This window comes from Cygnus atratus, chromosome 3 (assembly GCF_013377495.2).
Source record: "Cygnus atratus isolate AKBS03 ecotype Queensland, Australia chromosome 3, CAtr_DNAZoo_HiC_assembly, whole genome shotgun sequence".
Classification (NCBI taxonomy): Eukaryota; Metazoa; Chordata; class Aves; order Anseriformes; family Anatidae; genus Cygnus; species Cygnus atratus.
This window is the reverse complement of record NC_066364.1, coordinates 97689818-97716248: the sequence shown is the minus strand read 5'-3', so window position 1 is coordinate 97716248 and position 26431 is coordinate 97689818. Positions and strand designations below refer to the sequence as shown.

Below are 26431 nucleotides of genomic sequence, written 5' to 3'. Positions count from 1 at the left end.
GAGGTGCGAGCCCGTCCCCCGCCGCCCCCCGGCGCCCCGCACCTGCTTCACGCGCTGCTTCAGCCTCGGGTCCGCCCCCCGCGGCCGCACCCGGACCCGCATCGCCGCCGCCGGCCCCGTCCCAGCCGCCCCGTGCGGGAAGACGGCCGCGGGGCCTCGACGTCCCGGCGTGCTGCGCGGTGACACCGGCGGGGCGGGGCGGGGCGGGCGGCGGCCGGGCCGCGATGGAGTCGGTGGTCTTCATCTTCTCGCTCATCGACTGCTGCGCGCTCATCTTCCTCGCCGTCTACTTCGTATCCTCGCCGTGCGGCACGGGGGGGGGGGGCTGCGGCTGGAGCGGGCCGGGCCGAGCCGGGCCGGGCCGGGCACGGGCCCGGGCCCGGCGGCGGGGGCGCTATGGGGGCTGCCAGGGCCCGTTCGGCCGGGCGGCCGCAGCCCGGCGCGGGGGGGAATGGGTTGTGCCTGGGTGGGAGTGGTGGTGGGTACCCGGCTCTGATGGGAGGGGGAGGAAGCACGTTTCATGCCCGCACGGGCCTAAAAATTGCTGCCGTGCTCTCTGATTATGGTGGGTAACTTGCTGGTTGAGGTGGGGGATCGTGGCAAGGGCACGCTGAGTTGCCGAAGCAGGGTTTCTGCGTTATTCCTACAAAAGCGTCTGCGGTCTTAGCTGGCGGGTGTTGTTGGAACATGACAGCGCTGATGCATCTATTTATTTGTTCCGGATTAAAAGGGAATCTGCTCTCATGCTCCAATCCTGGCGCTGTTTCGGAATTTATCTGGTTGTCCTAACAGAAAGAAGCACAGAAGCACCTGAAAGAATTTCATCTTAGACGGATAGGTTATTTGTTAGAATTGAAAGCCTTCGTCTACTTTTTAAGAACGGAAGAAAAATCGCATGCTTTCCTTGAAGAAAAGGAACACAAGCTTTACAGGCTATAACGTGACAATGTGCACGTGTTGCATGTTAAGCATTTTTTGGTAGGACTGTCAGAAACTTTTGTATTTCAGGTGCTGAAAGTTCATGTGATAACAACATTGGCCTCTTGTTTCGTAGCAAAATGGGAAATTACCCAATGCTACTCTAAATGTGAAATAAGGAGATCTGGTTCTTGAAGCTGCAATAGCCAGCTTTATTGTGAGAGTTTAAAAAGTGCATTAACTTCTTCCTTTTAAGGTTTTGCTCCAAGCATGGTAGTAATGATCGTGATACCGAAAATACTGAGTTTGCCTTCCTGGTCTGTTTTTAGTGTTGAACTGAACTTTAGCTCTTGTGCAACAGTTGCTGCTGGAAAAAGTGCCATAAAATCATTTAGCCTGATAATCAAATATGGCCTGTCTTTCCACCTAAAGTAGGACTGAGTAGTGGCTAACTGAAATATGCCTTTGGCAGATTTGTTGAACAAGACAGCCTGCGCTGACAGCAGAGTGCTCACCCCAACATACTGGATGAAAATAAAGCTTAGAGTATTTTGACTTCCTATACAATTTTTTCCTTATCATGAACTTCAGATAATTACGCTATCAGATTTGGAATGTGACTACATTAACGCGAGATCTTGCTGCTCAAAGCTCAATAAAGTAAATGATTGTTCTTTGCATTTAACGGGGTTTAAAAAAAAACAATCCGTCATCTCGGCATCACAAATAACAGGAGTTTAATGTATATCTGAAGAGCTTGGATTGGCAATACTTATTCAAAGCATTTATCTTTTATCTCAGTCCACTTGTCTTTTCTGGGCTCCTGTCTTCCAGAAAATTAGCCACAAAAGGCTGTTCTGCTGATCTGTTCTGCTTGGTGCTCTGAGATGGGCTGCTTCTCTGAATTTGTGGGACTGAAACTTAACTCCTCCCAGAGCTCTCAAGTTTTCCTTTTTGTATGTGTGCCATTAAGTAGTGATGTCTACTCGTGGCTGAACTCAGCTCTTTCTAGCTACTTTCCCTGATACTTGTATATAATTCTTAACATCCTGAACATGTTTTGCTGTGATAAGGAAAAGTTCCATTTTAATCAAATCTGCTTGAAGCTGTTCTTAAATCCGTGTGACCTACCCACGTGGGTGTTCACTTTGATTTAAAGGTCTTTTCTTTCTTAATGTAAGAGAGAACACTACAGGATGCTCTCAAGCCAAAAATGTCCTCTTGGGCTGACCCGGTTTACCAATGTCAATTTTAATATTAATCAGTTTTCTTATCCATATCAAGTCTGAGGGTGTTCATATGTTCTGTGTCTGTGCAGACTTATGTGCTTCTTTCATTCCTACGTTAAATGTTCTCTGCAGTGACTTCAAATGTGCACTGTATTCTTTCTTAACTCGCTCTCTTAAGTGCATGTGTAATATAACTGTGTTTAAACAATGTTGTGTTTCTTTCTGGAAATTGCTGTGTTAAACACAGTACCTCTGTTTTAATACCTTAGGGCATGATTTCTGGCTTACTCATGTGCAGTCTGTCTGAGGGTATTAATTTCCCTGCACTGTGATGAAATCACATGCATCTGTGAGCTTTGTCAGTTTGATGTGATTAGAATCAGATGATAACTCCATATAGATTTTTTTTTTTTAGAAAGAAATTTATATTTATCCATATAACCTTTTTTTTTTTTTCTTCCCTTTTTACAGTGGGTCATCCCAGAGGTGATTGGCCATGCTGTTGTAACTGTATTAATGCTTATTTCATTGCACTGGTTCATCTTTCTCCTTAATTTGCCAATAGCAACATGGAATATATATAGGTAAGTGTGAAGGGTTTTGTGTGCTTTTCATTCCCTGTTGCTAGTTTAGCTTTAAGTGTAGTATGAAGGTAATATGTCATACTGAGATGTTTCAGTTGTGTTCTTCAGTTCCTAAGTCTTCTAGTTAACAAAGCTCTCCTCTCCTTGCAATTAAAGTTAGAATAAACCCAGCGGAGTAAATGATATAAAGCTTTTGGCCTTTCCTTGCGTTCTCTCTAATGCCCAGGAATCTTGATTTGTGAGTCATTCCTGAGTTTGTAGGAAATAATGGCATGTTAGTTGGGATTTTGAGGTAGCACTGCAGACATAGTCGCTAATGTTTTTCATTCTGTGCCTACGTGCCTGATAGCGTTACCAGCACAAAAGCATTTAGACCAGCCTCTGAGTGATGGTTGTAAAGCCATCAGACTGTGGTGTTATCCAAAACACCCTCCTTTGTGTGCAGTCCTGTTTCTCCCCCTTGCGTGCTTGGACGCCCTTTGGGTCCACCATCTTGCCTGTTTATTTTTGGAAAGGTTTCCAGACTTTTCATGTTATGATACCTGCCAGTGTTACTGGTCTTTTCACCCTGGGCTGTCCACCACTTTGAAATGGTTTGCTTTCCACTAGAGGTTTGCATGAGGTAACACTGGAACTGTTGGTTCAAACTTGTGCGTTTTATTTTGTGTAATTGTGAAACGTTTGATATCACATAAGGCATAAAAAGTTAGCTACAATTCTTTTTTCTCTGTACCTTGTTAACACTAACTATTTGCAGGGATTAGTTGTTTTTTAAATACAAGAGGTTTCATAGCTCATGAAAGAGAAGACTCCTTTCCTGATATTCTGATTGTTCTTCAGCAAAATAACTACGTACTTACGTCTTTTGTTTTCTACAAAACTTCTAGTAAAGCCTTCAAATGTTTCTCAGTTGGAGAAACATGAGACAGTGTAACTTTTACAGTTAATGGCTGCAGATTGCCTAGATGCAGAGGTGGGGATAGTTTTGTTTGGTCACCTGTATGCACAAATGTGTGTTTGTGCAACACAGTTGCACAAAATGAGTGATGTTCCCTTTGGTAGCTGGTGAGCGTAGTATTAGTATTTGCTATTTCTTTTTTGGTTAGACCGTTTCTACACAGACATTGAAGGGAGGAGTGGGGGGGGGAGAGAGAGAATATATTTTCTTTGAAATTTTGAGGATTTCTTACCTGAGTTTTCCCTTTGCTTCCTTCTAATGTGTTAAAGCAACATAATTTAACATTCCGTTAATATTTAAAGTAGCCACTTGCTTTCTCTTCTCAGTCTGGTCAGAAGGAATTTTAAAAGCTATTGATTTCTGTTTCCATGCTTCAGGCAGTAAGCTTTGAATGTTTTGAACTGACAGCTCTCATTTTGTATTTGTCATTTGGAATACCCTAAAATCCTGATGTTTCCTCAAATTTAGATGTGCAATGCATATAATAAATGAATATGACAGTATAATACTTTGCCTGTTCTGCCACAAGAAGTCAAAATGTTAAGACTGTACTGTTAATCCTGCCTCATTTCTGAGGATCAGGGACCTTCACCCATGTTGGTAGCCTGGAGTATCCCATTCATGGTGAAGGAGCTAGAAGTTGGCAAAAGCAAGTATGTTTAGTATTATTAAGGGAATCTGATGATGTGGGATAGAACTTATATTTGACCCAGTCATTTAATGGACGAAGGGTATGGTAGTCAGAAAAATGGTGGATTGTAAAGTAGTTTGAATAAAGTGAAGAGAGGAAGTGTCAATGACTAAATTACAATCAAGTGGGAACAGACTGTGCAAACCTGTTACTGAGAGCTGCAAACTTCCAGCATCAGGTGGGTGTGTTTGAATTGTCTTCATATGTCACAGTATTTCAAGAAATAATTTCTGGAGTGAATTTCTGCAACAGGTCTAAGCGCAAGGTGCTGCACCTGGGTCACGGCCATCCCAGACATGAGTACAGGCTGGGCGAAGAACTCATTGAGAGCAGCCCTGCAGAGAAGGACTTCGGGGTTCTGGTGGACAAAAAGCTTGGCATGAGCCAGAAGTGCAAGCTTGCATCCTAGAAGGCGAACTGCGTCCTGGGCTGCATCAACAGAGGAGTGGGCAGCAGGATGAGGGAGGTGATTGTCCCCCTCTGCTCTGCCCTTGAGAGGCCCCACCTGGAGTGCTGCATCCAGGTCTGGGGCACCCAGCACAAGAAGGATGTGGGGCTGTGAGGGTGGGTCCAGAGGAGGGCCACGAAGATGATCAGAGGGCTGGAGCACCTCTCCTATGAAGAAAGACTGAGAGCTGGGGGTGTTCAGCCTGAAGAGGAGGCAGCTCTGGGGGGACCTCATTGCAGCCTTTCAATACTTAGAAGAGGCTTATAAAAAAGACGGAGAGTGACTTTTTACATGGGCAGATAGTGATAGGACAAGGGGGAATGGTTTTAAACTAAAAGAGGGGAGATCTAGATGTTAGGAGGAAATTCTTCACTCAGAGGGTGGTGAGGCACTGGAACAGGTTGCCCATAGAGGTTGTGGACGCCTCATCCCTGGAGGTGTTCAAGGCCAGGTTGGACAATGCCCTGCTCAACCTGATGTAGTGGGTGCCATCCCGCTGACTTGTGTTTGTCAGCATCTAGTATCATGTCCATGACTACAGTTCCTTGGATGTGTAACATAAACTATACTAGATTGTGGGCCTCTTGGGAAAAATAACTCCTCAGTTCTGGAAGCTTTAATTAATTTGTGTCATTTAAGCGTCACTGCTCTTAAAACACAAATTGAATAAATACTATCTTTATGGTACTCATATCCTAGAGGTGTAAGAAAACTGCACTATATATCTTATTTCTAGGGTCAATTGATACAGGAAACTTGTATACTTCATTTTATTCCTATAAAATGTATTACATTTCCATTAAAATGGAAATTGGTGTTATAATTCTAACAATAGATCCATCACTTAAAGCTTCAAATTTAGAAGAGACCTTGAAACTGTAATTATTTCATGAGCTATTCTTAATGGGACATAATTGTCTTTATTATTAGTTAAATACGTGTCAGTACTTTTTAGTGTTCTCGTGAAAATAAGAAAAATACTGTGGATTTATTTATGTATTTATTTCTGCTGCTATAGAACCTCTCTTCCCCTCATATTACTGCAGTGAATGTTGCAAGATGGGGGGGGTGCTTTTTCTTTTGCTTGGTGACATTGTTCAAGTATATAAAGAAAATCTGTTCTGTTCAGAGACCTTGCTCTTGCTCCAGGTCTACGACTAGGAGTTAAATTACTGTGTAGAAAAAGAGCGTTTTTCCAGGAAGGGGGAAACTGTGAGATTTAAGTGAAATAATACTAATAATACTGTTCTAGACTGGGCTCAGCTGGAGTGACAGCTTCAAGTGCTTGCATTTCTTCTCTTGAGAAATGCTTATGATGAAAATGACCATGCTGTTGCTTGAATTTTCACAAGACACAAACATTTACTGTGCTGGATTTATTCTTCCTTTTGCTTACATTTCACTTTGTTTTACTCAGCTTCTGTTCTTATGTGGGTTTAGACAACAAGTACTCAAGTTCTGCCCAGTCTTTCAACCTGTCAGCCGTAGGAAAGCTGTGTATTTGCTGTGATAACACAGGATAGTTTTGCTAAAAATGGAAATAATACACAGATCCTTTGTCTTATCCTATCTCCTTTTGACCAGTGGAGTTTGTGATTATCTATATAAATTTTCGTAATGAAAACACTAATTCTTAAGGTTTTTTTTCCAATCTCTTTCATTTAAAACATCTTTCCAGTGTGGGTAGAGGTTTTCTTCCCAACACTGAGTAATCACAAACAGCAATTAAAATGATCTGGAATTGGCTTTTAACTGGTAATTCTCCCATTTATACCTGGGAAGCTGGGCTAACAGTTTTAATACTGCTTGACCTCTGGATTGTCATTGTGGATTGTAGTGGCAGAGGTATGTACTGATATGTCCTGAGACTGAAATAGAATTTAAAAAAGCTCACATTTAACTGGAAAACAACACTATAGATGAAAGTCACTTCTGTGCAAATTCTTCTTCTCCCCTCCTCCTGACACTTCTTAATGTTTTGATGATTATACTTGTGTTGTTTTTTTCCTTAAACTTTCAGGTTCATTATGGTGCCAAGCGGAAACATGGGGGTATTTGATCCCACAGAGATCCATAACCGAGGACAACTGAAATCGCACATGAAGGAAGCCATGATTAAACTAGGCTTTCACCTGCTCTGTTTCTTCATGTACCTGTACAGGTTAGTTTCAAAAATTGCTCCCAAGGAACAAAGGAATTGTCTGCCAGCTATTTTTATTTCCCCTATTCTGCTCGTGCTGGTATTCATAATTCTTTTCTTCTGCTAACCTTCAGTAATATATTTTGACAGCTAACTGCATGCTTATTATATGCTTTTATGCTTTCTGATCAAACATTGTTTGAAAACTCAGACTACTACTTAATCTCAAAACTACTATAAAAAAATATAAAGTTACATGATTTTAGCACCTAGAGTAAGCAGCCTATTTAGGCAGGGGCTAATCTTGAGGACAAAGTTATTTTCTAAAACAGAATTTGTGAAATAAAAGTGGTCTGGTTAAGTTACAACCTAATGAGTTCTGTGATGGGGGCACTTACTACAAGGTAGAAGAACTATTGTTCTTCTACTGCAATATTACTTCTGCAGTCCTTGTCTTCATAAGTAACACAAGTAGCACAGTTGCCTTGACTTTCTATTTCAGAATCAAGTGCAATTTACTAAAAGTGATAGCTGTTCCTACTTGCATATGCTTCAGTAATACGCTGGGTCTCATGTTTTCTTTTTTGTCACAGTATGATTCTGGCTTTGATAAATGATTGAGAAGTTGAGAAAGAACCATTAGCTGCCAAATTGGGTCATCACTCCAGTGACTGGTTGTGGAGCCACAGACACCTTCTGAATATACCTAGACCAGTGTCGTCATGCAGTATATTTTTCCTTTTTGAACAAGAAATATTTTTCTGTATTTTTAACATAAAATATTTTCAAAAGACATTGGATTTGTGTAGCAGTTGTTTTTGTTCCTTCTTAAAACTCAAATGGCTGTAGCTGCTGCTTTTGTAAAGTGAAATCCTTTCTTAGAGAACTGATCTTACGGGAATGAAAAGATGAGAGGGAAACTCATTTCAGCAGCTTAGGCTGACAATAGTACTAGTTCTAGAACAAATTTAAGAGCAGTTCTAATTCCTATTTCTTACCGAAAGTGTCAGGATATGCCTCTGGCAGTCAAGCTGTCCAATTAGCCTGGTTTGAAGCTGTCCTTGGAACATTGATTTCAAAGCAGAACACTAGCACAGCTTGCATCTTTGTGTTGTTTTGTTCTCAGCTAAAAAGCAATGGAATAAAAGTTGTGCTTTTTCTCATTTTCCATTCTCTCTCCCCCACACCCCAACCTGTATAAAGTCTGGTGTATGGCAGAATTAAGGTCACTGTGACACTTGTAAGAGTGGAAAAACATGTTGCTGCAGATAAATGTAACACTTGTAAAGCAAGTAATACTTGTTTTTTTTTTCCCCTTCAACTCCTGTTTTGTCATTTAAATATATCATAGACCTCCCTGTAGAGTAAATAGTGCATCAGGGTTGGAGTCAGTAATGGAACAAAAGACTATCTGTAGTCACTACTCCATGAACCTGCTTTAATCATATCCAGTGAGGTGAATCAAGAGAGGTGATCTGTTAAACCATAACCCAGATATCCCCACATTTCTGATGTGATTCTGCTTCAGAGGCACCAAGACATTTAAGTTTTTTGTGCAGCTCTTACATCACTGTTAAGTACACAAACCTGAGTTAGTACCCTCGCTATCCAACTTCTTTTTACATGAGCATAAAAACAGATATTTTTTTTTAAACAAATGTATCAAGTGAAATACTTAAAAATCCAAATCTTTAATTGAAGTCCTAAGAAGGAAAAACTCAGATTTTAAGAACTTGTCATGCTTTACTGTAGGGCTATAGTTCGCATATTGTATTGGTCTTAACGTGGTATCTGTGTGCAACAGCTTGCTTTTGTGAGCAGGTGGTAAAAAGACAGCACTGAAGCTTGATTTCTGTAGTTATCTTGCACTCACTATTTGTTCTAGGATAAGTTTGGTCTTAAATTTATGATAGATGGAGTCCATGTTCAGCTGTTGTAAAGACCAAAAACTACTGAAAAGCATGCTCATTAGAAAACAGCTACATGCAAGTGACTACCTGACACTACTGCAAAACAAAACTACAGCAAACATTGCCTTTACTCCAGATAGGACGTAGGTCTGTAAAAAGGAGAGAACAAATAAAACTTCAAAAGAGAAAAGTCACCGACTTTTGTAGCAGCTTACATGGTAGGCAAATATCTTATTTGTAGGTGAAGACAATTTAACTTAATTGACTTATAGCCTCTTGTATATTCCTGTGAGGGAAAAAAAACACCACATACCTACACTGTTTTATCTATTAGAAGGGCAAAGTCAGTAAGCTGGTTAAGTCCTTGCTGTAGTGCCAGCAGTAGATACATAAACTTCAAGATACATAAACTTCATTAATGAAATGTAAGTTCCACACTGAGAACCATGACAAGTAACCTGCAGTCCCCTCACTTAAAACTAGCAGGTTTTTTTAATCTTATTCTAAAGATGGATTCTGAGATAAGAACTTTATTAGTAATTAAAATATTTCTAAGATACAGTAGTTAGAAATCATTGAAGACAATCACAATAATGACATTAGCTAGGGCAGACGCCTTCCCCTGTGGAACCAGTAAAAGATCTCTCTCTCACTCTGAAAAACTCCTATCCCCCTCTACTTCATGAAATGTTTCTTCAGAGATGGGAGTGGGACATGGAAAGGTGAAGGAAAAGAACAATATCTGGGGGGAAAAAAAGGGTAGCATGCATCTTAATTCAGATGCCTGACCTTAAGGGATGTTATTGTGGATTCTTCCCTGCTTCCCTCCTCAAGAATGAATTGCTAACCGCAACAGAACAAGAATTATGTCTATGTATGCTGTCAAACATTAAGCAAACTATACTTTTAGATGAATACAAGTTTTCCATCGTGTTTTTTTTTTTAAATTCTCTGTTCATTCGTCTCTAACACTTTTTTCCAATTGCTGTAAAAACCTTAGATGCAGATTCTAGAGACCACAATTCTGCTGAGTCATTACACTACTAATTTTTGAGCCTGCTTTGCTCTATAAGTCATTTTCTGCCTTAACAGTGACCTTCACAGAGCTCAGAGTCAACAACAGGAAAAATGTAATTGCTAAAAAAACCTTGAACTATTGAGATTCTAACTTCTGAGCAAGCTTGTTAAGCTCTTTTCCACACTCACAGGCTAGAGCCTAGTTAGCTTGCTACAGTGTCAGTACTTCAACTCCTTACAGTGATTGGATAGCTGTTGTAGTACTGCAGTTGGGAGAGGAGGATTAATTAAGATAGGGGAAAATGTGCTAATCAATCAATACAGTTGTGGACTGTTGATTATTTAGCTAGTTTTATTAGTGAATGTACTTACCTTCTCACCTTTCTCAAGCCAAAAAAACAAGTTTCCTTTATCTGCTATATGGATAATTTTTGGCTGAATTGGGTCTGCAATCTAACAACCCTTCTACAAATACTAGTACCCGAGGGAAAGAGCAAGAACAGGTATGTGGAAAGGGATATGGCATGACCATCTTGTTTGCAGCTGCATTTAAGACACAGTTATGAAAACACTGCATAACTTGGAGGGAATAAAAGTTGATAGAAAGGTGCTACTGGAGGCCATAAAGACCTTTTTCTAAACAAATGTAGAAGCTGAAAAGAACTGAATGCATTTCACCAAAAGGTCTGAGTTTGGAAAACCTACCTGAAAGCAAATTTAGGCACAGCTTTCATTTAGCAGAACATTAGCTAATAAAAATGCCTACAACACCAGTATATGCAAAATGCAGGACAAAGATGAGATTCCATTCTACTGCACAAGGAGGAGAGACAAGGTTAGATGGAACAAAAAAAGCAACAGCTGAGAATTAGCTGCAAGAGCTACAAGAGCTGCTTAGGTCAACTTCAGATGAAAGAGGTCCCTGATTCCTAGTTACTGGTAGTTGGCGAGAAACATCTGAGCAAGAAATGGAAGTACTTTAAAAGCACCTTGTTAATTATGGGAGAGTATTTTGTAGGTATAACTGAGTTACAGTTAACAACCTGCATAAGATACCTAAGCAAGCTCCAGCATTAAAGAATCAAGGTTCTCACTGAGACTCAAAGGAGCAGACGTTCAACAATGCAGATAAGCACAGAATGGGACACAGGCAAGTAGTGTGCTAAATGGCATAAATGTACAGTCAAAACAGAAGTGTTGGGTAGATTAGAGCCAGGCATCAAAAACCAGAAAGCCTGCACACAACAGGAGGGAGCTCATCTTCAGCTGAACTGCCACAAATAATTTTTCATCTCAAGGAAATAAAATGCTACAAACATGGAAGAATTCTATAATTAGTGATCAAGAAATGAACATCCCAGTGATAGTCACATAAGTGAAGTTTAGGAAACTAAGAACTATTCATTCCAGTTATTTATTCTGTTTATTGAATTGAAAGAAAGGGAATACAAACATTTCTGTTAAGTGCTGTGCACCAACATGGAAAAAGTGTATTTTTTTTTTTAAAAATCCTAATAAATCAGAAGTTAATGTAGTTCCAATTGAACAATTTGTAAAGATATGTTTAAAATACTACACATTTATAAAATAAAAAAGTTAAAACGGTGTTCTGTAAATAATTAGTAAAACAAGTGAAAATAAATACGAGACCCAAAGTTCTTATGTTTTTAATGTAATATAGCAAAGAAATTTTAACTACTTAATATAATCCAAGGAGAGTAACAAAAATCCAGAAAGTTTTAAGAACGCAATCCTTTGAAACATTTAATATCAGTCCATAGCAAATAGTCATTACATACCAAAAGCTCTAAGTGTTAAACTAGTTCCACCACAACTCCATATAAATCTTGACAACTTAGAAATCTTGAGATCAACAATAAAGTTCTTTTCTTGATCTCTACAGCTTGGTTTGTAAGTACATACATGCTTTGAGGATCCATTTTGTCCCATATTTTTTCAAGGAGCCAATAGCTTTTTCCATCTGTGCCTAAAAATGTTAAGATTCATATCTACCACATATACCCTAACAATGAAAAATGTTTAAGAAAAAGATGGGGCACAATGAATTTCAAATTTATAAAAATATACTGATATTAACCAAAACCTTCAGGTCAAAGGACACTTCACATACACACGACTTAAAGTATGCAATAAAACATGACAAGTACCTAGAACATTTGGTTCTATGCCTGTTTATGTAACACATGCACACACACATTCATACCAGATGGGAGGAACACTCTCACAAACTTTTTATTGAATCCAGATATTGAATCCGGATTGATAAACAGAAAACTTGTCTACAGTTTATTTCAACAACTAGAGGCAGCTACTGCAGCAGTAGTTCAAACACTGCACACTTCAATTAAGTCCACCCTGTTTAAAAAAGTGTCAGAGTTAATCTTTTTGTTTTCTAAATATCGTTAAAAGTAGCAGTTTTCAAAATCAATGTACGGCAGCTGAAAATGGTCTCGAGCCAATGTGGAAAAGACAGGGTGAAGTAAAAAGGAGGGTTAGCCGTTTATGGGATGGATGTTCCTCTTAATTGTCTCAAAAATAAAACAAAGCCAACAACAATGAAAACCATTTAGCAAATACAGGTGTATTTTGTAGCTAACAATATGGACAAACTATTGAAAGTGCATTTTTCCTCCTCCCCCTTGAGTTACAGTAGTTTGTAAGTAAATCCAGCTTTTCATGTTCATTCTTCTTTCCCTACCTCCCCAAATGGGTCTACAACATCTCCCCTTCAAACTATAGCTAATTATATGAGTCCTTGCTTCGTACTAAGGAAGCCTTGCTAACTGATTTTGGGTGGGAGCATTGCTTATCAGTGTAAGGAGATACAACTAGACCCAACCTCCAAGAGCATACTGAATTTTATTAAACATTACCTGTTCGAAGCCAACTTGAAGTAACTGGCAAGATCTGGATAGATTTCTAGCTTGCATCTTTGCTCTAATCATAAAAAAGAAGTCAACTTTAAAGTTGGAGAACTTGAGAAAAAACAGGGAATTTAAACAAAGGTGTAATTGCCCCCTACTACCTCCCCCCATACCCAAAGAAGGACAAATTTAGCATGACTGCTTATCTTCCCTTTTGTGCTCCATTGTGCCTTGAAAATTACTTACCTGAACAGCTACAGAGCATTCCGATAATAAAATGCTTTAGCATTTTTATTTATTAAAAAGAAAAAAAAAAGATCTGCCTTTAACAATAACCTGCAGCTACCGTATTTTAAGCTAACAGCTTACCAAAGTTACAAAAGAGTAGTACACACTTACAGTATTTTCCTCTCTAAAATCATAGGTCTGTTCACCAGAAATACAGTAATTTATTGCAGGTGTGCAGTTGTTCCAGCCTTAGACTCCAGCCTATGAACATTTTTAAGCACATGGAAATCAACACATCGCAAGTGAGCAAGCTTATTACCCCATCCCCCACCCCCCATCTCATTTTATAGTCTGTGCACAAAAAGTATTGGTACTTTTCAATTCACAGTGTGAATATGTGACATGTTAGGAATAGTCTTGGTTCCTCTTTAATCGACATTTAGAATGGTTCTCACTACCACTAGACCTATAGCGTAAGCTTATTGTGGGACCAGGTACTGTGGTAAAATAAAGATTACTCTCACTTTCTCTAATCTCCACACATCATCTGTGATAAGCAGAGATCTATGCAATATGGTGTTATTTAGACACTAGAAAGAATGCCATCTATACGATAAAGGAGCTTTCCCTTATATTGCATAGTTTCACCACAAAACTAAATTAAAGCAGATACACCAAGAACATATGTTTCTCCTTAACTTGCTTCTAAATCCCTGATGTGTTTTGTTTTTGTTTTTTTTAAGAGGTACATACCAAGTCCAGAAGAGAAAACCCAGAATGGAGGTCAGGTTTTGGTAGTAGTAAGTTTAAATTTTTAATTACAATGCATTGCAGTAGAAAATAGGCATCAGGTCATACATACCCCCACATAGCTTGTACCAGGTAAGGAGTCTTGGCCAGGTATGGCCAGCCATATTAAAAATGCCTGTTGAAGTGGATGTGAGACTTTAAATCTAAACTTGAGACTTGATCCAGCCTTCAACACCTGCCTAAATTTCCCACTAAGTCCCGTGAGTATGAGGTAAGCAAATAGTGCGAGACGGCTGTACACAGTATCTTTGTTAAGAGACACCAAAACCAGCATTATTCTCCTCCCCCCTGCTCTCCCTAAATAACGCTTCATTTAAAAACATGAGTTCCAGAGTAAGACAATACAGGGATAACTTCCACAGATTCGCATACTAGCATCACTTAAGAATTATACCATGTTTTGAAGATAAAAAATACTGTTTGCAATTTAGGTATTCAATATTTATTTAAAACCTGGAGGTTTATTTTACTAAAAATTAACCTTAGGAAAGTTGTCTGCTTCTCTGCAACACTGATGCCACAGACAAGCCTGACCAATCTTACGCTGTCCGAACTAGCAACAGAAACAAACAGCTGCTTCTAAAACTAGCTAATGGAAGGAGGAACTGATTTGTAGTCTTCAGTTTACATACATACTCCCAGTATGCTATAACTCCCATAATTGCTATCAGCGCAATTCCCCTTAAGAAAAAATGAACTAGGTTGAAGATAAGAATGTTAAGTTCCTACTTCATTTTGGAGGTACTAAACCAGAAATGAGTATGTCAGATTCAGGGCTGGTTTCAACAAGAAGATTGGAATCTTCAATCATGTTTCAGATGACACACAGGGCAAGGAAAAACACCACCACCTGATTGCTGGAATCTAAAAAAAAAATCCAACCCATTAAATTTTGTTTCTTTGGGAAAGAAAAAGGGACTGTTTATGTTAAACACCACATTCCCACTCAAAGCAGCTACACTGCTCTTCCCAGGAACTCTGGCAAACCTTCCCCCACCCTTCTTCCACACATGACTAATAAGGTCACTAGATTACCGTCTCATTAAAGGATGAAGTCCACACTTCCATTCACATCATTCTTGGTGACACGCCCTTTCCTGCTCCCTCTTTACTTCACAGCACTACCAACACTACCTTTCCACCCATGGTAGAAAATGGACTCCAGCGCCATCCCACAATGAATTTGTGTGTAGTGCAGAAGCATTGAGATGCCAGGCCATCTGTTTATTGAAGACAAAAACCACACGTGATGTCTTTCTCTTTTCTAAACATGGCATATTAGTGGAACTGTTCCTAAATGCGTCAAGATGTTCACAGCACCAGCTTGCAACAAGGTCTAGGAGAGACATTTAAATTTGCAAACTTAAAAGTATATTTTCAGAAAGAAAATCTATACATCTTTGTTTATCAAATAAAGTTTTCCTTCATAACACAAGTGTTACTTATGATTTGAATGTTAATTACTTTTACAAAATGTTGACTTTGTGAAGAAAGTATTCAAAACATTCTTTTGTTGAGGTGTAGCCTACCTTTAATCCATATTGTTGCATATATTTATGTAATTAAAAAGAAGACCTTGTCTTGTTTAAACTCTTAGTCTGGTGGTGTACTCTGAACACTTCTTTTTTTCGCTAAATAATACGATTTATCTGTTAATATGGACAGTGAGTTTCTCTTTCTAAAACAACCTTTACTGACTACATAAAGTTCCTTCCAGCCACTGCTTTTGATCGGGTCTCAAGACACTCTGGAAGAGCATCAGTGATACCACATTTTACAACACTTCTTGCATCGTTTTAGTTCCAAATGTATACAAATGAAGTCATTTTAATCCTATAAATAATTTATTTTTAAAAAATTGTGCTGTTAACCCCTTTGCAGGGCAACGAGCTATGTGAAAAGTACAAAACTTTTTGTCAAATGTGATATTCAGAGTGCTTTTGACATAGTTCATTGGTTTATCTCAATTTATATGCGCAACGGGCAAGGCTAGAATCCATGAACCAAGCTGCAAAGATCTCAAGCTAAGTAAGGCGGAGAGATTCGAGAAACAAGAGAAGGAAATACTTTCCTATCCAATGTATACTCTTCAGACTAAAGCACTCTTTCTATCAAGCCTTCTAAACTGTTAAATAAAGTGTTCCAAACAAGCATTTAAACTTCATTACACAGAAGAGCAACAAGAACAGTAGCCTGCCAGACAAAAAGGCAGGAGGGAAAAATATATAGAGTTCAATGGTTAGCCTGAATGTAGCACAGTTCTTCACAACCGATGGGGGGGTAATTTCAACACGGTGTCCAACAACGTTCTAACGACGTGCTTCATCTCGACTGGTTACTATGAAGCAAGGTGGTAAATGTTTGGCCCCAATCGGGCTTCAGAAATGGTTCTTTTTCATGACGAGCATGTCTGTCCAGCTATCAATCATGTTTGTTTGCACCAAATCCCAAGCCATTTAAAATACGACTAATTAAGTTAAACTGAAGTCGTCTGCTCCAAATTCGCCATCAACTATCCATGCTACTGCATTCCTCTGAGCAAAAAAAAAAAAAAGAGAAAAAATCACACCTTGAAGATTTTATCAGTAGTTAATATTCCTATTATAAGGTCTCTAATACAGTGTATTTACATAAGTTTTAGTGAACATGCATTACTTAATGGAACTTATAGTATAACTAAAGCCTACATTAAAAATTAGCAATTTTAGGTATAATTATTCATATTAATTTAAAGATTAATTTAGCATGTTATCTGTTGGTACACAGAAATCATCTTTTGCAGAAGATATCAATAAATTACATACATTTGCATTCAAGTTCCTGGGGCTCCTGCTAATTACAATGCTGTCATCCATTTAAGATTCCTAAGTTGCTGGACATTATTCTGTGCACCTATAATTCTTGTAGATGCACTGCTGTGAGAAATTCAGTTTTTATCATTTTTATTTTTATGAAGTTTACTAGCTCATTTTCTGGAGAAAATGAGAAAGAGTAAGCAGGCAAGTAATTGGGAGAAAACAAAAGCAAAAACACAAACACAAGTAAAGCCAGCTGGAGGATAGGCTCTGAGTCCCTACGTGTATATTCAAGATGTTACAAGCAGGGCTGGCAAGGCTGGTCCACCTAGTCCAATAGGAGAAGCAGATGTGTCAGAAAGCACAGGAACAGACAAAGGAAGTAATCCTTCTTAACATCCTTCCAACTTTCAGCCACTTCCACCTAGTGGACATTCTAAACTAGAGGTGTTTACTCGTCTACTCACACTTCATGGATTTCTCCTTGATTGTTTTGTTCAGGTTCCCCTTGAACTCACATCCATGCTTAGTATTCACTGTAAGTTTTTAGCATGAGATTGGATGTGTAATGACAGAAGCCTATAAACTGCAGAACAATCCCCTAGTAGTCATCTTGTTAATAGTTCTAGGGGGGTAGGTAAAAAGGGGTTGGGAGAAAGTGTGCATTTTGACAGTGAAAAAAGTTGCACTTATTTAAGAAGCATCACTCTCCTGGACACAGATAACATCAGATGGTTAGGAAAGAATCAGTGGCATACAGATTTTAGGGTGGAAAAATTTCAGTCTCTCCACATTTTGGAGATTACTTTTATAAACACTGTAACACCACTATTTGGTTTCCAGTGTGGTCAGAATGCACTACTCAAATTTTAGTAACACTGCATGCACTTAAAGCATTAAAGGCAGCATTTCTAAGAAGTCTACCTAAGTTAGTTAACAAAATATTATGGCCCCAGTTGACACCACAGTTTTCTATATGGCCTTTTTGTAAAGGCAATGATTCTAACCCAAGACTTGCAGGCAGTTTTCTATTCTACTTATGACAAAGAAAATCCACTGAACCAGCTGCCTTTGACATACGTTTTTAGTGATTAGAAAACATACACGCATGCGCACACACACTCTTACCTTCAATATCCTGGTTGTCTACGAATGGCGCTGGTCCCCATATTCTAACAGTACCATCATCAGAGGCACTGGCCATCATGGATGGAATCTGCGGGTTCCAGCTCACACAATTAACAGTACGCGTGTGCCCTGTCAGCTCCGCAATTGGCAGCTCGCTACGCTTGTGCCAAATATATACTTTGTGATCTAAACAAAATATGCATTTTAAAAAACATGAGAAACATTGCTCCGCACAAACCAATTTGTCATATCAAATAGCACTTCCGCACCTAAAAAAACATTAATGTTGTCAGTTCTAAAACCCACATCTGTTGAATGTGCAACAGCACTAAAAACTTTTCTTCTAAAAATGATCAAAAGAATATGGACAAGGTTCTACCACAAAGGGGCATGCTTCCTTTCAAAGACTTGCAAGAAAAACATTCGACTGCAATGCAAATAACCTAAAAAGACAAACTGAGCTATTCTTAAATTAAGGACATGGGGTAGTAACCTTATTCAAAAGGAACGCTTGCAGATTTATTTTTTTTTTAAAACAATCATATTTACAGATTAGTACACGCATTATAAAGTCACAAGTATTAAGGCAGGATATTGACAACCACTAAGTGCTGATGAGTAAAACCTAAGTATCTCACAGGACATCCTGAATCATCTCTAAATTAGAGAGAGAGGGATTTGAAGGGTAGACTATTCAGTGGATTAGGAATTAGCTGGATGGCTGCACCCAGAGAGTTGCAGTCAATGGCTCTATGTCCAGGTGGAGACCAGTAATGAGTGGTATCCCTCAAGTATCAGTATTAGGACCAGTGCTATTTAGTATCCTTAGAAGTGACATAGGCAAGGGGAACAAGTGCACCCTCAGCAAGTTTGTGGGGGACACCAAGCTGAGTGGTGCAGTTGATATAACAGAAGGAAGGGATGCCATCAAACAGGACCTGGACAAGTTTGAGAAGTGGGCTTACGGGAACCTAATGAGGTTCAACAAGTTCAAGTGCTAGGTGCTGCATCTGGGTCAAGGCAATGCCAGACCTCAGTACAGGCTGGGAGAAGAACTCACTGAGAGCAGCCCTGCAGAGAAGGAAAAGCTTGACGTGAGCCAGCAGTGTGAGCTTGCAGCCCAGTAGGCCAACTGCATCCTGGGCTGCATCCATCAACAGAGGAGTGGGCAGCAGGGTGAGGGAGGTGATTGTTCCCCTCTGCTCTGCCTTTGTGAGGCCCCACTTGGAGTGCTGCATCCAAGTCTGGCCCACCCCCCCCAAGAAGGATGTGGACCTGTTGAAGCAGGTCCCAAGGAGGGCCACGAAGATGATCAGAGGGCTGGAGCACCTCTCCTATGAAGAAAGACTGAGAGCTGGGGGTGTTCAGCCTGAAGAGGAGGCAGCTCTGGGGGGACCTCATTGCAGCCTTTCAATACTTAGAAGAGGCTTATAAAAAAGACGGAGAGTGACTTTTTACTCAGACAGAATGACAGGACAAGGGGGAATGGTTTTAAACTAAAAGAGGGGAGATTTAGATGTTAGGAAGAAATTCTTCACTCAGGGTGGTGAGGCACGAGAACAGGTTGCCCATAGAAGTTGTGGATGCCCCATCCCTGGAGGTGTTCAGGGTCAGGCTGGATGGGGCCCTGGTCAACCTGATCTAGTGGATGGCATCCCTCCCTATGGCAGGGGAGTAGAACTAGATGTTCTTCAAGGTCCTTTCCAACCCATGCCATTCTAAGATTCTATGAAGTTCACAGCTCTACAGTTAATGAAATGCATCTTGGTACTGAAGACCTGGAAATACTCCACTGCAGGTGCAAACTGAGCAAGCGAGCGATGACAACAAAGCTCAATGTCTGAAATCGCAAGCTATTACTGTCTGACAATTAAATCTTGTGTTGTATTCAAGATATTGATTTGTACTTAAAGTAGATGCAATAAACAATCCCACAGATCTTATTTTGTGATAGGAAGCTTTTAATCATTTTTTAGCAAAATGCTAGAATTAGAATAGTGGAGTCAAACACTCCATTGCATTTTTGTTTGTTTGTTTTTTAAGCATTTTATAACCAACCATGTTTAAGAATAAATGACTAAAGATTTTTTTTTCCAACTGTAGATTAGCAGCCTTTAACAAACCTGTGGATTGATCTCTCTAGGAATGTCTTTGGAATATTCCAAACATATCTTTATAAACTGAACAAGTATGTGCCACTAGCATTACACAAAACCTTAGTATTTAGTACTAACGTATTGAATTAAAGTATTTTTATCTATTTGGATGGTTTTAATACAGAAGTCATTCTGAAGACTTAGCAAACAAGTCTTCTTTCTCTATTCCTCCTCCCGACCCCTTACAAAACAAACTTGCTCTCTGACCTACCTGCTAGAATAGCATCATGGAATCATGTGATAACTTAATTGTCTTCTGCTGAGTCAGCTCATTTGAGTACAACACCTTTATATACACATGTATGCAAACATTTTGGTTGAGTTTACATTCCACTTACGATTTCAAGAGACTAAATATCCATGCTATTCATCAAATAACACAATTCACTCTCTGCTTTAACACTGGACACGCAAGCCTCTGCTGCCTGGGAGAATCAAAGCCTAAACACAAACCAGTATTTTGGTGCTTGTCAGAATGCCTGTATTTTGTTTTGGAAAAAAACAAAAAACAGTTAACTAGATTAAGGCAGGGGTCAACTTCCTTCTCAGAAAGAGACCTCCGTTTTCTTCCTATTGATGAAAGCGTTAGGAAAAAAAAACTAGGTAGCTGACAAGGCATCTTCCCAAGTTTAAGAGGTCATGACAATGTAATCTGTTATGTTCTTGTTTGTTTCTTTCATTGTTTTGTTTGTTTAAACATAGAGAGGGGTTTTCCAAGTAGCCACATTTTCAACAATTACAAATTGTCACAGAGGCAACAGCCTCAGCTAGTCCAAACCTAAGTAAGGTACCCTCCTCAGCTTCTACCAGTGCTGGGTGGTTTTAGACACCAAACATCTAAATAAATAGAAAGAAAGATAGGTGCACTGTAGTATTCACACCTACACATGCACAACATCTTTATGGCTCTAAACAAATCCTGAACTTTCTGGTTCTAAGGCCCCAAACCAAGAATTTTGTTCAACCATGAAGAGGTTCACAATGAATTGGAAGTGTTGTCCTTCAGTCATTATCTTCCAGTGGGTCTGGTAAAGAGTGAAATTTAATTTTGGACATATTTGCTATTTAAAAAAACAGAAAGGAAAAAAAAGGATAGTAGTAACATCCTGGGCAACACTATTTCCTAACAGCTGTGAGTTACAAAGTACTAACAGTGATTACATACATATTTCAAGTGTAATTCTTAGCCCTTCATAGGCTTGAATATTAAGTGACCTCCATGGTTGGTGATGGCACTACAGTGACAGAACCAAATCAATTCCAGACATGACCTATTAACTAATTTCTTTTCTTGCCACAGACAGTTGAATAAAAACACACCACAAAGCCTTTGATAACCAAGAAAACCTACTAGACAGAGTCAACAGCTGCCTAATTTGAGATAACTACTTTGTAATGAAGCTGAATCTACTGAAATTAAAATCATCTTGCCACACCTGTATCTTCAACAGGGCAAATGAAGATGTTACTCCCCAGAAGTACTTCTGATTCAAACCATAAGCCTAAGAGTCATACCACAAAAATAAAAAAGCCCTCAAGAACACCCCACCCACTTTTAATTAAAACAGTTCAGATGCTTTAGAGGAGTGCACAAAAGATTTGTTTGTGCTTTCTACTAGCACCATTCTCTCAAATGATTCTTTCTACTTACACAGTTATTCCTTGAAGTATGCTACAATCTCAGTGATCCTCAAACTTATTTAATGAACCAGTTGCTTGCTTTTAGAGATGACAGCTACTAACGACATTATAAAACTAAGGTATAGGAAGGAAGGATAAAGCGTTCTAGTTTTCTGCACAGAAAGGGATGATGTTACCTTCGCTGCCACTTGCGATGAAGTCTTCATTATGACCTCCAAAACATGAGTGAATTGTGTAAAATCCTTGTGTAACACCTTGATACTTCCTCACTAAAACTCTGTCTTGTAAGTCCCATAAGTGAACTCCCTGGGAATAAGAAGTACAGATGATTTTTTAATTAAACATTATCGATTGCATTCTTTTGAAACATTAAGAGTTTAAACACAATGAAAACATACTACTTCAGCTGACTTCAGTATTCTTACTAGATCAAGAAAGTAAACATATACCAAATTACTAGCTTTAACTTCCAGTCTATGGTCCCTTCCATTTTGAAAACTCCTATTCTGACAGAAGGTTCCCAAAGTAGAAATAAAACTAAAAACAAACGACTCCTCCCCTCTTCCTAATTCTAACCCCCCCCCCCCCACACACATAACCTGCCACAATTCTTGCTGCATCTGGCTTCTCAATGTTATTGCCAGATACTAAGATTTAATAGTACGTTTTTCATAGTACCAAAACCTTTACCATAAAAGTAAAAAACTCAGTCTTAAGAGTAAGGTTGCCTTCTTGTCAGAGAATGTCACACTACATTTATGAACATTAAGGCCTCATATTACATAAATACAATTGGATAATAGCAAATATTCCAACTTCCATCAAAATATTTAAAAACAGTTAGTAGTTGCAAGCAGATTTATTTGCATTTCCATTTATTATCACCAACTCACCTGAGTTGCTACATTTAACAAAGCTAAGCGGCCATTTTTTGAAATAGTAAACGACATTATAGGGTGATCTTCTTGTACTCTGAAATCGTAAGACACATCAATGTTAAGTTAAGAGTACACTTAATCAAAGAATAACGTACACCAAGACAAAAGGTATGTCCTGTCTCTGCAATATTATTATCAGGTAGAGACAGTGTTGAATTTGAAATTGTATTTGAAATTAGGTATGTCTCAATGTCAATATTAGCCAGGACTGCAACAGTTTGCTAGTTTGCTAATACTTATGATGAACCCCAAGACCAAAAGGGACCTGAAGGCTCAAATACAGCTCCTAACTTTAAAACACGACCTACTAAAATATGTCAGGAATTGTGAGGTAAAGATATCCCTTAATGGTGGAGGTGCCAAAACATTGAGAAGAAACTTATGCCAGTGCATAGAAAGTTATTTCTAATACTTGATCTAACGCTTCTAGCTGCAACTGGAAAATCACTTAATTCTTGTCCCATATTATTCTCCTCTTCTTTTAATACTGAGAACATTTAAGAACTTATTTCTCATCCTGCCCCACAAACCCTTTCTCAATCGCCTTCTCACACTAAACTAGGAATTCAAAAGCAAAGAAAGAGGTACTTACATGTTCCTGTCTGTAAGATCTTCAAAGTTATAACCCCGAATTCGCTGGTGTGTGTCTGATGCTAGAACAGTTTTTCCATCACTTAAGCACCAAAGGCATTGTACTCTCACCCCTTCCCAGGAGTCAAGGAGATTACCATCTAAATCCTGATTAGAAAAAAATAAATTGAACTGTTAGGGTCAGGTTTCTGAGGAGTTCTCCGACAAGTATCTTTTTTACCTTGTGTTCACATGGCTGCTACAGAAAGCAATCTTAACCTTCAACAGAGAGGGCTTAATGAATTAAAACATGATTTGTGTTAACTCTTGTAGGTATCAGTCCTGGAGAGCTGTGAATCCCTTTCTTTGCACTATCAGACAGGGAAAAAAAACTACTTCGTGTCAGGGAGCAGATCCACAAGCTCATTTGTGCAATGTGTGAGGTTTGTATGCTGCCGCATCATTCTGAACACCAATTCAGATGACAAATAATCAAGATTATGGGTGAGGCTTCAAATCGCTATCCAAAATGAACTCCATTAATGTATTGAGGATTTCCGATTTCTAAGCACTAAGCAAAGACAGCATGCAAAAAACTAAGAATGACATAGTCAAAATTCTGTGGAATAAACAACATTTGTGGGCAAAGGAATAAACACGAAACGTTTTCATTAGCGTATTTTCTAGAGCAGTTATGACAAAATTCCAGCCCACAAATCCTCCTTTCGGCAGAGGAATCTCTTTGCAAAAAATTCTTGAACCCTTCTAACTATTACACAGAAACGGAAGCACTGCTCAAACATTAGCATTCATGTATTGCTTCTATGAATTATAAAAGGATCAGAACGTTTTTGTTTTAAAAATAAACTTATCTCTGAAGATCAAGTTAATTTTTAGTGTACACACACAAGAATAGAACCTCAGATTTGACTGTGACAAAATGTTTCTTTCTAGCTTTGTTTTCAATGGGACAGATACAGAGAACTTACACACTGATAGAACTGTCCACGCTGACCTCCTGTTACAAAACGCTTCCCATCAGGATTCCAGGCCACGCTTGTTAAACTGTCTTCATGAGATTGGCTCATCTTTGTCCTCAGCTCCCCAGTCTAGAAAATAAACAGAGGCAGCAAGGTCTTATACCAGCCAGGAGAACCCTCTCCCCAAAAGACATTGATAACTTTATCTGACATACACAGGCTTTATAGGTACACAAATTTAAACAGTTTTGTTAAAAAGCAACACAAAATCTATGGATAATGCAATAAAAGGGCAAGAGCTACCACAGTATTTTCAGTGACCTCAGATTTGATTTAGGGATTATTTTTTGTCCCTCAGATCAGGACAGATGAAGTAGTCGGCATGTCAGACAACTGTAAGATTATAATTTAAAGAGGGGAATTCAAAAACGTTGGGAGAAAACATAAGTATAAGAAGAGACAAGTAAAAAAATAAAATATGGAAAATGAGAAGGCAGGATTAGACCAAAAGAAAACAGAGGCGACAAAAATACAATTTAGTAAAAAGAACATTTACAACATTTTGCTCCCTGAGCTGAAGCTCTCCATGCCAAAATTTAACTTTCACTCCAGCTCATAACGTCGCTGCTTCACAAGACACAGAGCCAACAAATGGCTTACCACTGCCAAAACAGTAAGGGCTTCTCCCTATTCCCTTGTGCCAGCTCGAGTTCTCCCCACTAAGCCAATTTATTTCACTAAGGCAATTTAATTAATTAAAACAGGAAAAAAAAAAGCATTCAAAGGATGAAAAAAGGAAACTTTTTGTTTCTAGGTTTCTAAATTAGTTCAGAGTCCAAGACAGCACAAGACTATATAGCCTGCAATTGAGGCAGGGGATGCTTTTATATCAGCCCAGCTGCCCATAAAAATCAACAGCAGGAAAAGGTTTCCAAAGTCATAGAGGAAGTCAGAAGAACTAGCCAAATGCCCTAGTATTTGACTGAAAGACAAACTTCTGAAATCTTAAGTCTAATCCTCTGTGAACCTTTCACTAGTACCACTGGGAGGGATACACAAAATAAAAATAATATCTTTTACTTTGCTACTTGTTAAAATCTTCAGCAATAAATTTCTCCCCTTAGATGATAATTCTGCTATCTCTTTCTCTTGATTTCCTGTTTTTCTCTTCAGCAGTTCTCTATCATCCTTGGAATTTCTGCAATCCCTTCTTAGAAAGGATTTAACTAGAAGAGATGCATTTAATTGTTGCAGAGTCCCATGCAATCAGACTTGAACCCTATTTTCAATATCTGTACAAAGCAAGTATAGAATTTGTAGACTGATACAGTTTTTCTCAAGTTAGGGAGAGAGGAATATCAGTCTCTTCTTTACACTTACACCTTTGCACAGCAAGTTTCGTGGAAGTGACTTCCTTCATGCTTTTTATATACATATATATATTTATTAAAAAAAAAAAAAAGGCAGTAGGCTGACCACAAAGTTTTATTTTTTTAACTCTTAGTCACCACTTACTTGTACATTCCAGAGCCAAAGCTCAGAACAATCATCTGGGCCACAGGCAACAAGATAGTTGTCATCTGGACTCCAAGCAATATAAGAGACACCATATGCGTGACCTTCTAACGTCTTAAGTAGTTTTAGCTGGTGAGTATCCTGAAAAATAGAGAGATTCTGTTGAGACAATAGAAACGAGCTCCTACTAACTTCACATATACAGTGCGTCCGAGTACCGCATGGACACTTGACTTTTTGCATTTTGCCAATCACATGAACAAGTCCTCACTGAAAAAGCAGCTGCTTGTTTACAGAGTAGGACCATAAAGTGAAAGCTGCTAAAATCTGATGTGCAAAACAAGAATATTTGGAAGATTAGAACAAGATACCTACATGATTCTGAACGTGGAACTTGCAAAATGTCATTTTGTACAGAGTTGTACATTAAATTATACTTGTTAATACAGAAACCTCATATGCTAAAACAAGTCTATACATCTACTGGACTATAAAAGTACTGTTACCCATATTGTATGGAATTGAGTTAGTTCTTAAACGTAAAGCATAATCATGCTGGAAAATTGTTATGGCTAAACAGAATTAACGAAAACCTTCACAGTTGCTGAGAAGGGAAAACTTTCAAGTACTAATGCTTCTATAAACTGTATCTTGAGAGTATCTTGTGTGTATCTTGTGTGCGCCGCTCAAGAAAAAGGTTTTACAGAAAAATATTTTTAAAAGCACACTTGGTGTTTTTTTTAAATGCTGCCTACAGCAAGCTGTGCTTTCGTTCTGCCAGATCTAGTGAATGAAGCATACTTTTCTCACACTGAGTATCTTACATGACCTTTACACTACAACTGTTCTACTGATGACTTGTCAAAGGAATTTGACTTTCAAGCAGCTTC

General features: G+C 38.8%; 3 protein-coding genes across 7 annotated transcripts in view; 1 reads left to right on the top strand and 2 right to left on the bottom strand.

Moving 5' to 3' along the window:
- Window positions 1-219, bottom strand: part of NVL (nuclear VCP like) — a 43378-nt gene extending 43159 nt beyond the window's left edge. Inside the window, exon 1 of the mRNA XM_035556956.2 lies at window positions 43-219. Coding sequence (XP_035412849.1) covers window positions 43-102 — 60 coding nt within the window. The 5' untranslated portion in view covers window positions 103-219. The remainder of the gene's footprint in view (window positions 1-42) is intronic.
- Window positions 131-7763, top strand: CNIH4 (cornichon family AMPA receptor auxiliary protein 4). The gene is made up of 5 exons (XM_035557061.2): window positions 131-293; window positions 1510-1578; window positions 2619-2731; window positions 6849-6989; window positions 7562-7763. The coding sequence occupies exons 1-5, from the start codon at window positions 225-227 to the stop codon at window positions 7587-7589; spliced, it is 420 nt and encodes a 139-aa protein (XP_035412954.1). The 5' UTR covers window positions 131-224; the 3' UTR covers window positions 7590-7763.
- A 5988-nt stretch (window positions 7764-13751) lies between these two features.
- WDR26 (WD repeat domain 26) overlaps window positions 13752-26431 on the bottom strand; it is a 30894-nt gene continuing 18214 nt past the window's right edge. For all 5 annotated transcript variants that reach the window (XM_035557001.2, XM_035557007.2, XM_050709557.1 and 2 more), the window contains 7 exons: window positions 25542-25682; window positions 24036-24155; window positions 23069-23214; window positions 22432-22510; window positions 21715-21844; window positions 17742-17927; window positions 13752-16352 (listed from right to left, as the gene is read on the bottom strand). In XM_035557001.2, coding sequence (XP_035412894.1) covers window positions 16327-16352; window positions 17742-17927; window positions 21715-21844; window positions 22432-22510; window positions 23069-23214; window positions 24036-24155; window positions 25542-25682 — 828 coding nt within the window. In that variant the 3' untranslated portion in view covers window positions 13752-16326. The remainder of the gene's footprint in view (window positions 16353-17741; window positions 17928-21714; window positions 21845-22431; window positions 22511-23068; window positions 23215-24035; window positions 24156-25541; window positions 25683-26431) is intronic.

Excerpts from the sequence above, each read along its gene's own strand:
- CNIH4 (XM_035557061.2), top strand. The coding sequence starts at position 225 with ATGGAGTCGGTGGTCTTCATCTTCTCGCTCATCGACTGCTGCGCGCTC. Across the intron at positions 1,579-2,618 it reads GCTGCTCAAAGCTCAATAAA|TGGGTCATCCCAGAGGTGAT; the intron begins GTAAATGATTGT and ends CCCTTTTTACAG. Across the intron at positions 2,732-6,848 it reads GCAACATGGAATATATATAG|GTTCATTATGGTGCCAAGCG; the intron begins GTAAGTGTGAAG and ends TTAAACTTTCAG.